Source organism: Loxodonta africana, chromosome 5, assembly GCF_030014295.1.
Source record: "Loxodonta africana isolate mLoxAfr1 chromosome 5, mLoxAfr1.hap2, whole genome shotgun sequence".
Taxonomy (NCBI): Eukaryota; Metazoa; Chordata; class Mammalia; order Proboscidea; family Elephantidae; genus Loxodonta; species Loxodonta africana.
The window spans coordinates 83,006,867-83,021,334 of NC_087346.1; the positions used below are offsets into that span (position 1 = coordinate 83,006,867).

General features: G+C 36.7%; 1 protein-coding gene and 1 non-coding gene across 2 annotated transcripts; one reads left to right on the forward strand and one right to left on the reverse strand.

Annotated features, from left to right (window-relative positions):
- Positions 1-2,629: 2,629 nt before the first annotated feature.
- NPFFR2 (neuropeptide FF receptor 2) lies at positions 2,630-13,927 on the reverse strand. The gene is made up of 3 exons (XM_003414059.4): positions 13,600-13,927; positions 10,564-10,663; positions 2,630-3,710 (listed from the first exon to the last, which is right to left on the reverse strand). The coding sequence occupies exons 1-3, from the start codon at positions 13,925-13,927 to the stop codon at positions 2,861-2,863; spliced, it is 1,278 nt and encodes a 425-aa protein (XP_003414107.1). The 3' UTR covers positions 2,630-2,860.
- Positions 8,480-8,551, forward strand: TRNAG-CCC (transfer RNA glycine (anticodon CCC)). The gene has a single exon. It is a non-coding gene; the product is annotated as a tRNA-Gly (tRNA).
- Positions 13,928-14,468: the final 541 nt, after the last annotated feature.

Genomic DNA, 14,468 nt, shown 5'->3' on the forward strand with positions numbered 1-14,468 from the left:
AACTACATTTGTTAAGTGCAGCTACAGTCTTGTTTGTTGTCCCAGGTTTAGTGGTTGGGGCTTATCGAGAAATAGAACATCTAGCTTGCTTCATTATAAAATCACTGAATGCCAAGTCACAGGCCATAGCTGCTATTAGCCAGGAACTAGGACAGGTCAGGGAAGCTGTTTTAGAAAATAGCACCATTATAGACTACTTGCTTCTACAACACAACCACAGGTGTTAAGATTTCAAAGGAATGTGTTGTTTTAACCTTATTGATTTTGATTTTTCTTGGCTGACATCTTGGCTGACAGATTTTACTTGGCTAAAACCCTTATTCATTAGCGAAAGTGGGTTGGGTGCTGTAGGCCCATTAGTCTGTTCCTGTCTCTGATTTTTGCCTATATGCGGGATGGCATTCTCTGTCCTGAGTCAGACTGTCCAATGGGTGGCTCAAACCCGTCGCAGGTAGAAGACTCGATCATTTCGCCTGAAACTCTCTGATCTAAAAGAATAAGTTGAGACTTGGGATAGGTGTCTATGACCACCCAAGCTTCAAAAGGGGGGAATAAGTGACCCTAATATTCCCCAGCATGTTTTCTCCTTTTCAAAATGGGTGACTGAGAGCTTGACAAAACTAATGCCATGATGAACCTGTAAGTTTTTTTTTTTTCTTCTTTTTTTGCCTGCCTTCCCCTTTCTGCATACCTTTGTTAACGACTCTGTTTTACTCTGTTCGGCCACCTGTGACTGATGACCCCTCCAAAGGAAGACTAGAGCCCAGGTGTCTACCATGTATATCTTTAGCCTGATATGGAGATGTCCAGCATGTATCTCTTTAGTCTGATAAAAAGTCTCTTGTAATTACCTTGTAATGAATAACTCATCCGGCCATGCCATCTGTGGGCTACAAAGACAGTCCCAACCTCTGTAAAGGTCACACATAAGCTGTAATGTAAAAATGCTTTTGGGGACTCCATAAAGACAGCCTGAGTTGCCGCTGGATTCCCTGTTGGTGTCACCTCCTAAATAAACTTTCTCACTCATTCTGGCGGAGTATGTTTCATTGGCTCGACTGCTCCAGGGCGTGGACCCTGATTAGACAACAGCAGAGATCCTCGGCAGGCATTTTACAAGGGAAAGCAAATCAGCCTTCCACTTCAGGATGATGACTCTGCCAAATATAGAAAGAATTGAAAGACAAAAGACTAAAAGCAGAATGTGATTCAAAAAAGAAGGTTTTGCAATCATTTGGGAGAAGGTAATGAGAGATTGAAGGTAATAAAGGGAAGGTAGATGAGAGGTAGGGATGTGGGTTTAGTTACGATGAGATTCAGGTACAAGTAGAACATTCGTCTGTTTGAGTTTCCACAAGAAAGTGATCATCTCTGTGAAAATAATCTTCAATGTCTAAGTGTCCCAACTGTAAATGGTATTTCAATAAATCAGAGTAAAATAAGATCAAATTCTATCTCTGAAACTTCAGAAAGTTGTCCTCAGTGGTTACAGGAAAAAAATACCTGCATACTCAAATATCGGATCCCACATAGCTCAGTTCAATTAAAATCAACAATTATTTCTCAAGGGTCTACAATGTTGAAAAGCTTTTCGCTTGAATCACATAAATAACTGGAAAAACACAATAGTTGCAAGTCCAGAGATTTATTATTTGCCAAAGTATTTGTTCTTCTATAATTTCTGATTTTTTATGGTTTTATATGACCCTAGAATAAAAATTAATATTTATAAGCATTGCCAATTATGTAATTATATCATCGTAAAAATCAAGGGCTGCTATGTCTATTTTTAACACTAGAACTAATTTACTAAACCTGGGATGCTGGATTTAAATGTTGTGCCCAGTAGGAATCTGGGATAATTGGTCTTGCTTTTCATGCACTTTATGAGAGTCTTATGATGATCGTTAAACATTTCTGATTAAGCACTTCAAAAGAAAGCTGCCATTCTTTTGCCATGTGTCATATTATTAAGAGATTTGCTTCTTTATGTCAAAGGTTCTGTTAGAATAAGGGGAAGGCTGAGGTACTGAATCATCTCTATAACAAACATGATTTCAGTTAGGGCTAACATTTACAACGACACAAAAAAGTCAATAAGTGTACCTAAGGATCAATGTTATGGTTTTCCCAACTTTAATTGTTCCTTGAAAAAAATCTTCAAATGCAAAGAAAACTAGCATCCTTTTATTTACTCCAACAGTTTTCACAGAGAAGGTAAGGTCACCTGTAAGATAATTCACCACAGACCTATAAAATCTTGCTCTCAGAGTAACCCAGAGATAAATTAATGGAGATGAGAAAAGCAGTATCAAAGAACTTCATGAGTTTCAATACATTTCTGGGAGAGTTAAGTACGTTTTCAAAATTCAAGCGAATAAATACTTTTGTACTTTACAGTTTCAAATCCAAAAGCAAAGGGGAAATCTACAAAACTAATTTAATGCAAAGCACAGTCCATTTATCACCATTTGGGGATAATGGGTATGTGACCGTGTGTGTGCGCGTGTGTGCGTGCGTGTGTGTGTGTATCTGTATGTGTGTATATTTCCAAATACACACATGCACATATATGCATGTGCTTTACTCATGCACAAATGGTTGACTTGAGAAGGGTCAGGCTTTGAAAACTATTTCCTAGAAAATAGATTTATTTAAGCAAATTCATACACAAGTCACTGCACATATTTTAAATGCCACAGGATTGGTTATGATCATAAGACCATTTTTGTTTACTTTTTTTTCCCAGAGAGGGCTTTCAGTGTATGTTTTCTTCACAACATTCATAGAAAGAATTCTAAGTACAGAGCCACAGAAAGCAACATGATTTCAATATATACACATAGCAGAGTTAGAATAATTACACTAGCTCTCTTTTAATCTCATTGTTATTGGAAGCTTCTCCCAAATCTTCCATCATTAATTCCTGTTTGGATTTTTCAGCAGTTTTATTATAAAGCACATTTTCCCCGTGTGCATTTTGAAATGTAGTTTCCTGAGCTAGCTGATTAAATGTGTTTATGGCCATATTGGTACGTGCTCTTCGGGAGAAGGCTTCCTGGGGCTTCGCTCTCGTTTGGCAGAACTGGAGCTGAAAAGCATCCTGGAAACCACGGTGAAAATTCTCATTGAAGAAACCATAAATGATGGGGTTGACACTGCTGTTGCAAAAGGCCAGCCAGTGCGCAAAGGGGTAGATGTAAATGTTGATGACATATAGTTCATTTGGAGAAAGGTCAGCATAGTCTGAGAGCATCATCAGAGTCCACAGGGGCAGCCAGGAGAGAATGAAAAGCAAGGCCACAATCAGGAGCATCTTAATGACTTTCTGCTTCTTCTTGGACACTGCACGCCACTGCTCCTGGTTCTGCTTACCCGTGTGGGGAACTGGAGTCTTGAAGAGTGAAATCCCAATCCTTCCATACATGATGACAATGAGGGAGAGTGGAGCCAGGTAGATGTTGGCAAATAGCACAGTGGTGTAGATCTTCCTCATTTCCTGATTTGGCCAATCTTCCCGGCACCAGTAGACTGGACTGGTTTTACCCTGGGAGTTGAGTCTCACTCGGTAATATTTTTCTTCTTGTACATGTAACATTACTGCAGATGGAGACATAATGGTGATGGCCAGGACCCAGATGATCACAATAATGACAAATGCTGTCTTGATAGTGAGCTTTGGTTTAAAAGGATAGACAACACACCGGAACCTGAAATTAAAGGCAAATATAGTGAGGCACTGCCTAATAACTTCTGACTGAGTCATGAAACTAATCCTTTTAAGTAATTATGAGTTTCTCACCCACTTATATTCCACTCAGAAACAGAAAATTACCATATGTGATAGAGAGACATGCATTGCTATTTTTCTGTGATTAATATGAGATAACCTCCAACTCAAAATGTGGATAAATGGAGTATATCAGATATTATTACTAATAAAATAATAATGATAACTAGCATTTAATGAACATGAACATTTACAGCTCTGTTCCAGACATTATTCTAAGTATTTCACATGGATTTTCTCTTTAACTGTACCCACTTAAAAGATGGGAAAGCATGCTGTTGTTATATGCAATTGAGTTGGTTTCGACTCATGGTGACACTATGTACAACAGAAGGAAACACTGCCCAATCCTTCACCATCCTCACAATCATTGCTACGTTTGAGCTCATAGTACCAACTACTGTATCAATCCATCTCATTAAGGTCCTTCCCCTTCTCTGACTCTACTTTAGCAAGCATGATGTCCTTCTGAAGTCTCACCATGCTCACTTCTAAGGAGCATTCTGACTGTACTTCTTCCAAGACACATTTGTTTGCTCTTCTGGCAGTCCAAGGTATATTAAATATTCTTCGCCAACACCGTAATTCAAATAAATCAATTATTCTTCGGTCTTCTGTAGTCATTGTCCAGCTTTCACATGCATATGAGACAATTGAAAATACCATGGCTTGGGTCAGGTACAACTTAGCCCTTAAAGTGACATCTTTGCTTTTTGACACTTTAAAAAGATCTTTTGCAGCAGATTTGCTAATGCAACAATGCAATCCAACATTTGATGTCTTGACTGCTTCTTCCATGGGCATTGATTGTGGGTCCAAGTAAAATGAAATCCTTGATAACTTCAAAATTTTCTCCATTTACCATGATGTTGCTTACTTGTTCAGTTGTGAGGATTTTTGTTTTCTTTATGTTAAGCAAGCTTAAAAAAGGTAAAAATTTTGCCCATAATTACACAGGATTTTAATGTGGATAGTTTGGTTACAGAACCTGTACACTTAACTTTGGCAGTGTGCTCACTGGACTGCTAGCTCTATAGGTCTGTAGTAGACTTAAATCAATGGTAGTCAACAGACCATTTCTCCCTCATGCCCTTTTGTGGTTCCCTCCCACATTATCTGTGGGCTTGGCCATGCAACTTGCTTTGGCCAATGGGACATTAGCAAGCATGATGCAAGCAGAATTTTTTTTTTTTTAATTTTTATTGTGCTTTATGTGAAAGTTTACAAATCAAGTCAGGAGAGCAGTGGGATGCAGACCTCAAATTTTCATAAAAAGACCGAACTAAAATAGTTCTTGTGTACTATCTAATTAGTGAATACCCCTCTCTCTCCCTCCCTCCCCACTCTCGTAACCATCAAAGAATATTTTCTTCTCTGTTTAAACTATTTCTTGAGTTCTTATAATAATGGTCTCATACAATATTTGTCCTTTTGCATCTGACTCATTTCACTCAGCATAGTGCCTTCCAGATTCCTCCATGTTATGAAATGTTTCACGAGTTCATCATTGTTCTTTATCTATGTATAGTATTCCTTTGTGTGAATATACCATAATTTATTTATCCATTCATCCGTTGATGGGCACCTTGGTTGCTTCCATCTTTTTGCTATTGTAAACAGTGCTGCAATGAACATGAGTGTACATGTATCTGTTCATGTAAAGGCTCTTATATCTCTAGGATGTATTCCAAGGAGTTGATTGCTGGGTCGTATGGTAGTTCTATTTCTAGCTTTTTAAGGAAGCGCCAAATCAATTCCCAAAGTGGTTGTACCATTTTACATTCCCACCAGCAGTGTATAAATGTTCCAGTCTCTCCACAACGTCTCCAACATTGATTATTTTGTGTTTTTGGATTAATGCCAGCCTTGTTGGAGTGAGATGGAATCTTATTGTAGTTTTGATTTGCATTTCTCTAATGGTTAATGATCTTGAGCATTTCCTCATGTGTCTGTTAGCTACCTGAATGTCTTCTTTAGTGAAGTGCTTGTTCATATCCTTTGCCCATTTTTTAATTGGATTATTTGCCTTTTGTTATTGAGTTTTTGCAGCATCATGTAGATTTTAGAGATCAGATGCTGATGCAAGCATAAGTTTTTATGTGTTTGCACACTGGGGTTTGTCCTTTTGGAATGCTTCCTCTCAAAAGCTAACTGCCAGGTTGTAAAGGAGCTTGAACTGGAGGAGAGGTCATGTGGAGAGAGAAACTGAAGGGTGAAAAGCCAGCCATCTTGCTCCTTCCTTGGCTTAGCTCCCAGATAAATGCTACATCATGAGCAATTTCATCTACAAGACATGGAGCAAGAGAACCAAATAGATGAGCCCATAGAACCATGATTATTAATAATAAGAAATAATAAATTATTGTTGTTTTAAGCTACCAAGTTTTTTTGGTGGTTTGTGTCACAGCTATAAGAATCTGGGAATTTTCATTCTGAGTTCCGATTATTGGCCTACGTAACATTCTGTCCTCTAATAAGCATGGAAATTCAATGTCAGTATATAGAGTAAGCCTGATTCATTTTATTCTTAGTTAGCTATTGAGAATCTTAATATTACTATTGATGCTTATTATGTTAATTACAAAATAATCATACCATTATGTAACTGTGTAACATTTAATATTTCAATACTGTCAACTACCACTCTTATTTTGTTTTTATGATGATACTATGCAACTGAAATTTTATCAAAATTTTTAATTTCCAAATATGCAAATAAGTAAAACTTTTACATGACAGAGCAGCAACTCTAAGTTAACTTAACTGACACAGCTTGGTAGAATGACTAATTTGCTTGGACTTGGACTGAGTGTATGTTATTTTTTAATATGCCTTCATTACAGGTTTAAGATCCTCTCTCTTAACCTCAAAGTTTTCCTTTAGTTCTGTAATTAATAAATCCTCCCACTCACCTACCCTTAAATTATGGGTACACTCATGTGCACAATTCTAGTATTTTGCTCATTTTATAGACCAATAATGTGATTTGAAATGTGTGTGTATTTCCATATATAGATTTCCATGTTCTTTGTGCCATGCCCTGGGAAGGCAAAATGAACCAGATAGAAAATGGTTCCTGCAGAGAAAGAGTCAATAGAAATATCACATAATAATTGCTAAAACCATGCTAAAGAGGTTAGATTTTATCCAGAGGGCAATGCAGATTCATTAGAAAGATTTTAAACAGCTGGCGAAAGATCAGTTTTATAATTTAGTTAGCTTATTTGGGTCATTATGAGGGGAATAAATTAGAGATTGGCTTGACTAAAGACATAAGGCAGTTAGGAAGCAACCTCTCTATCCCTAGGGACAAAGGATAGCAGCATGATGCAGGAGAAAATTTAGGACTAGCTAGCACTCAGAACTAACAGAACCTGGAGAATGACTGACTAGAAGTTAAAGAAAGAAGGAGGAATCAAGGATACAGCTCAAATTTTTTACTTGAATTAGGTTAAGTGATCCAGCCTTTCACTGTTTTGAGGAACATGAGAAAAGGGGTTGATCTTTTTTTGTGTGTGTATGTGTGGGTGGGGGGAGTCTGGCAGTGAAGTTAAGTTTAGTTCTGGGCATATTTAGTTTGGATTGCCTGTTGTTAGATGTGCAGGTGAAGTTATAGCATTTTGAATGTAGGTATAAAATTCAGGGAAAAGCTTAGTTTGGAAGTTTTTTTTAGTTTGGCTTCCTCCAAGAGCTGACCTTGAGAAAAGGATTTGCGTACAAGTAGTTTATATGGAGATGAAGGTGTGGTAATTTTAAAACACGTCCAAAATCTTCGATTCTCCTTCCATAAAACGTGGAGTCTAATGCCCCTTCCTTAAAGATGGACTGGCCTTCATCACTCACTTTATTGAATAAAAGTCATACTGCATAATTTCACTAAATATACACCTTAACAAACAAGTAAGAAGTTGGTGGCCTTGAAGCCACCATGTTGGAGAGCCCATGCGGTAAGTCTACATAGAGTGCCTGAGAAGCCCCATCTCTTCTTTGCCCCTCGCTGTTCAAGCTTTCCCAGCACAGACACCAGAAGCAAGCATGAGAGAGACTTCAGACTCAGCTTGGAACTGCTCTACCTAATGACAAGTGGAGCAGAGACAAGCTGTACTTGCTCAAGCTGCTCACATAGCAGATTCATGAGCATAATAAATATTACTGTTGTTTTAAGCCTCTAAGTGGTTTGATTCTTGGAGTTTTCTTCCTTTTTTTGGATGGAAAGTCAGATAATAAAGTGGGTGAATTAAACCATCAGTCACAGTGGGTAATTAGAGCTTTGTCCTGAGAAGAACCTCTGGTAAATGGTGCAAAATATTCACTTCAGAATTATCCCACTTGAGAGAAGAGGGAGCTGGGTATTTCTACACTAAATCCCTAAAGTTTTTGGTAGAGGGCTGCTTCTTGGGGTGTTAATTCTCTGGTATTTCTGGCTTGGTCTGCTCAAAAACAGAGTAGCTTTCCACAATTTGGAAGAGAGATGCAGGGATGAAGATACCATCAGCTGAATGTCAGAACACACTGAAAGGTCAAAGAGATATGGGCAGGAAATTGAGAGCATCTAATCAATATGTCCATGACTCCTATAGTAAAAAAAAAAAAAAAAATTTTTTTTTTTACTATAGGAGTCATGGACATATTGATTGCATTTGAAGACTATTGAATTGTAGGTTTACACGTGCTATACCCTCTTTGTCAGTGCTGCTGGTGTAGTGGTATCATGCAAGATTCCCATTCTTGCGATCCGGGTTCGATTCCCGGGGGGGCACAGCCATTTTGGAAACCCTGGTGGCGTAGTGGTTAAGTGCTACGGTTGCTAACCAAGAGGTTGGCAGTTTGAGTCCGCCAGGTGCTCCTTGAAAACTCTATCGGGCAGTTCTACTCTGTCCTATAGGGTTGCTGTGAGTAGGAAAAGACTAGAGGGCAGTGGGTTTTTTGGTTTTTTTGATATACCATCTTTGGTGCAGTGGTTAAGAGCTTAGCTGCTAATCAAAAAAGATCGGCAGTTCAAATCCACCAGCCACTCCTGGGAAACCCTACAAAGCAGTTCTACTCTGTCCTATAGGGTCGCTATTAGTTGAAATCGACTTAATGGCAATTTTTTTTTTTTTTTAATATTGTCTTAAGAACAACCATTCCTCACAAATAGAGTCAGGCAGGTTAAAATTTTCTCTTTTTCATTCCAATAAGATTAAGGCACCAAGATTTCCATGGTATACTCAAAGAGTATTTCATTTGCACAGGCAGGATTAAAATACCCTGTACATACCCAGTCCTGAACCATTGCTTAGTTCACAATCATCTTATTAATGAGCAATTATAATAGAAGAAGACCCAGAACATTTTCTGTCAAGTTTACTGTTTGTTTACATGCCTATAAAATATTTTAAAATCAGGAACATTTCTCTGAATGAAAAATGTAAACAGCTATCCTATAGTTTTTGCTTTCTTGTAGTTATTGATATTCTCAAAAGTACATTTAATGTAATATTTTTGTTTTACCGGTGTCACCTGTGGACAATTAAAAATAAAATGAAGGGAAATTATCTCCTTAAAACCAATTAAACCTTCCTAAAACACAATTTAAAAGATAATATTCCTCTGAAAATTAAACAACACTTCATGCAAAGAGGAAAAATAATCTTTATAGTCACTGATTACTCTTATTAAATACTTTAAGCATGTAAGTAATTTGGACAAAAAATATAATATACACCTGTTGTTGCTATCCAAATTTCACAAATGTTAAATTATTTTTTGATTCCAACTCACAGTGACCCTATAGGACAGAGTAGAAGTGCCACATAGGGTTTCCAAGGAGTGCCTGGTGGACTTGAACTGCCAACCTTTCAGTTAGCAGCTGTAGGTCTTAACCACTACATCACCAGAACTTCCAAATTTAACAAATTTAAATTATTTGTCGTATTTTCATCATTAAAAAATAAAACATTACACATACAGTTGAAACCCTCCTGGCAGATCTGCTTAATCCCATTCTTCTCCCACTCTCCCCAGACATACTGAAGTTGTTATATATTCCTTCTGTCTATGTCCATGCTTTCATGTTTTTACAGTATTAGTCTGTATTTATAACGTTTTAAGCTTTACATAAGGGCACCATACTGTTTGTATCATTATGAAACTTTTTTTTTGAGATTTTGAGCTTTTAAGGTTTATGCATATTGGTATCTGTTGACATAGCTCATTTGTTTTAACCACTGTACATTTCTAGACATTCAATAGATACTACAATTGATTTACACATTCTGCTTTCATTTACTTTTAAAATGAAGATCAATGCTTATTTCTAATTTTATGTTCAAGAGGCAGGCTAGAAATAATGAAAAGATAATTTAAGGATATTTCAGCACTAAATGTAATGTGGAAGTAAACATGATAAGGGCAAGATTCAAGTGGAAAATGCCACGGATATTACATTTACTCACTGTCAAGATGACAATTACATAATTATATAATTAAGGTGTATCATTTAATATAAACATTCACATTAATCAATAATTTAGTATAATAGTAGGAGTAGTAACAAGATATCATAAATGGAAATAATAAACTCCCAAATTTTAATGTAAATCTCTTATCTAAAATAAAATTATCGGATCTATCCAGACCATCTTAAAATAGGTGCTCTAGTGACTCTCTAATGAGAATGAGTCCCCTGTCTCTTAAAGGGGTAGCGAATATGGATACAATTCTGAGCAGATACACAGGATTCGTTGCAGACATGCCCATTTTTCCAGATTCGAAGCTTGATGTTGACTTACCTATCCACTGCTATCGCAACTAAAGTGAAGACCGAAGCTGCAACTGATATTCCCTGCACCAACCCACTGATCTTGCACATTGTGTTTCCAAACGGCCATCCTGAAAACGAAATGGAACAGTCAGTCTATGCAAAGATCATATTTTCTATCTCACTGAAAATACAAACAGAACAGCATGAAATCAAGACTGATTCAACTTTTGCTAAACAATAGTCAGGGAGCAATCAATATGTTTTCCACTATTTTCACATATAGTGCCAAGTTCTGTTTTTCAGTACACTGATATTACTTGACTAATAATAAAAATAATGTCATACTTATAGTTACTACATGTTAGGCACTGTAATAAACATTTCTTATCTATTAACATTTTTAATCCCTGCAAGTTTTAAAGCAGATTTTATTTTTCTCCTTATGATACAGAAAAGGTGGCAAAGGCACAGATATTACTTACCTTGCCACAAAGCTAGTTAGTAGCATACTAATGGTTTGAACCCAGGGAGTATGGCTTCAGAATCCAAACCATTAACACCTACCCAAAACCCAGAAAAAAAACCCAGTGCCGTCCAGTCAATTCCGACTTATAGCGACTTACTCAATAATGGAATTTAAATGAATAAAACAGGCATATATTGGTTTTCTAATTTGGAAATGCACTCCATAAATTATGAGAAACTGGAAGTTACATACAGAATAACCTAAATACTGCAGCTTATCACGTTAACTAACTATATTCAAGTGTGAAAACAGAATAAAGATTTGCAGACATGCAAGATCACAAACATTCTTATCTAATTGCACCCCTTCTCAGGAAACTATTAAAGTGATGAACCAAGAAAGAGGAAGGCATGACATCTAGAAACAGGTATTGAGCACAAAGTGAGGAGAAATGTTAGCGTTTCAGTGAAAGAAACATTCCAGAACAATAACTAAGCTTCAGGCTTGGAGATCAATGTGTTCAGATGGGAACAAGAGAAGAGGAAATCACTGGAAGAGTAGCTCCAAGGAAAAGGTGCAATTTACAGGTTACCTGAAGTTTTGGAAGGTGTTAACAAGAGATTAACACTTCTAGAAGTGAATTTGGGGATATATTAATAATAAATATACACCCAAAACTAAGCAAATCAAAATATGAGGCCCTTTTTAAATCTGGGGGAGGGGGATTTTATAAGAGAGAAATTGATATCATAGCACGATACGTGGATTAGCAGAGGTTAAGACACACATAATCACAGGAATGTATATTTGGAATATTGATTTACCAAAAATTGTGATATAATTATATTGGGAGGATGAGAGGAGGTAAAATTAATTAAGTGTGAATATGTATTTGTGTATATGTCCTGGGAGAGGATTATAAGAACTAAATTTACATCTTTTTAAGATAAAACATTGAAAACATGTTATTTAGAGGTATGGAAGTAATTACAAAAAAAAAATTGAAAGAGGCTGCCTCCTAGGAATGGAAACCAGGGGTAAAGAGAGGTAATGTACATGAAGAAATAATAATAATTCAATTAAAAGTATTTACTGGGGATAAAGATTAAGAGTGTTTTTTCTTGGCAAAGTTAAGCTTCCTGGGAGCAAAAAAAAATGATTTATATCCATTCTTTCACTCTTTTTGTGTCTAGAAGAGCATGTTGAGAACATATACCATAGATAAATATTTTTTTTGAATGGTAAGTACCACTAAACCAAAAGAATGAAATGGATCCTGTGCAGCACATGGCTGATGGAATGGCACTTTATACTCTCCCTGGCTCTCACTCCAAAGAAGGGACAGAAACAAAGGTGACCTACCTCCACAGAGAAACTTCTTTTCCTTTTTTATAGTAAACTGATTTTGAATTCTATGAAAAGAATACATGATATGGTTCATTATTGTTGCTCTAGATATTTTCAATATGCTGCTAATGTTTCATTTTTTTCTTAAATAAAATTGGGGTGTTGATGCATTGAGTCCATTCATTAATTAATTCATAATTTTATTAGCTAATACCAAAAGTGAACTGTGAGCTGGAGAGACACTGTTTCTGCATTTCTGTAGCATATAATGCAGTACTAGGCAATAAGGATGAGTCCCTGGGAGGCACAAATGGTTAACTTCTTGAGTGCTTGACTACTAGCTGAAAGGTTGGCTGTTCTAACTCACCCAGAGGTGCCTTAGAAGACAAGCCTGGTGATCTTCTTCCAAAAGGTCACAGCCTTGAAAACCCTACGGAGCAGTTCTACTCTGCACACATGGGGCACCATGAGTTGGAATCAATTCTATGGCAACAAACAACCAGAGGTCACAAAGGCCCAGGAGCATTCCAGAATAGTGCCCTATATTACAATGTGAAAACTAAAACCAAACTTGTTGATTCCAACTCATAGAGACCCTATAGGACAGAGTAGAACTAACCCATAGGGTTTCCAAGGAGCAGCTGGCGGATTCGAACTGCCAATCTTTTGGTTAGCAGCTGAACTCTTAACCACTATGCCACCAGAGCTCAATTATAATGTGAAGTTACTTATTTCACACGTGTAAATTACCACTAATGAAACTACCACTTTTTGAGAAATCATTGGGACTGCTACTCCAAAACTGCTACTCTCAAAAACTGTTGGAAAGACTCCCTAGCTAACCACAGGAGGTCCTACGTTTGTATGTATGTTAGATTGAAGACATGCATCAACTGAGACTTGATTTACCAGTTCTTTGGCCTTTATAGTCCATAATATACTTAAAGATATTTCTACTATATTATACCTTGATTGAATGGTACTAAGAAAATTCAAGACTTGAATAAGTAGTAGATTTCATTCTCTTATGACTTTCAGTAAACGCTCTAATTTTTTGTTGTTGTTGTTTATTGTCTATCCTCCCCCATTATAATGTAAACCTTACGAACTAATTATTTAGAGCAATGTTTGGAATGCCATAAATATTTGCTGAATGAGTAAATGAATGAATGAATGCCCTTACCATGGCTGCAGGGAACAGGGACAGCCATTTTATCATATCACCTTTGCACTGCACACAAGTCAACATACCTGCGATAATATTGTCCAGCAGCGTTATGGGCATACAGAATATACCAACCAGTAAATCACTTATTGCCAAGTTCAAGATGAAGAGATTAGTGACTGTGTGCATGTGTTTGTTCCTCATTATAATAAAGCAAACCACTGTATTTCCCACCATGCACAGGAAGAAGATCAGAAAGTAGGAAATAATGAATATTGCTGCCACTTGAGGCTGGTGAAGATAATAATTCACATAGGTGACATTGATATCTGAGTACAGATCGTGCTTCGTGTCATTGACAGTCCACATGTGAGTCCAGTTTTCTGAAGAGTTGGAGTCCCATATCTCACTCATGGTGGACCTTAACAAGAGAGAAGCAGAAAAAAAAAATTTTAATTAGAAAATAAGTTCTCAGCCTGAGCTTAAGAGATAAAATAAAGTTGCATGAAATTTTGAAGGACTTTCTGCAATAACTCATGGGATTTGCACAGAACTGAGTTACATACAAGGAATTCAAATTACCAGGAATTTAGCCAAGAGCATTTGAAAATTTCATTTTATGTTATAAGTAACAATTATTATTACATCTTATTTTGCCCTATACTTCACTTTTTTGTTCATATCCTCTATCCATTTGCAAGATTTCTTTCCCCTTCCAAAACTCCCTTTTGCCCTGCCTCCTACTGTCGTAACCTGTCAGATGCTCTTGTTATTTAAGCCTAAGTTACATGTTTGTTTGTTTGTTTGTTTTTACATGTTTTTAGCTTTCTTGAAAATCTAAACAAGATGTGGTCTTCACATTTTCAAAACACCTATGGAAATAAGCTTCTTGTATTTCTTTATTCCACTTTGACACAGTTAATTTTTTTTTTTATACACTTGTGTTTCAGACAAT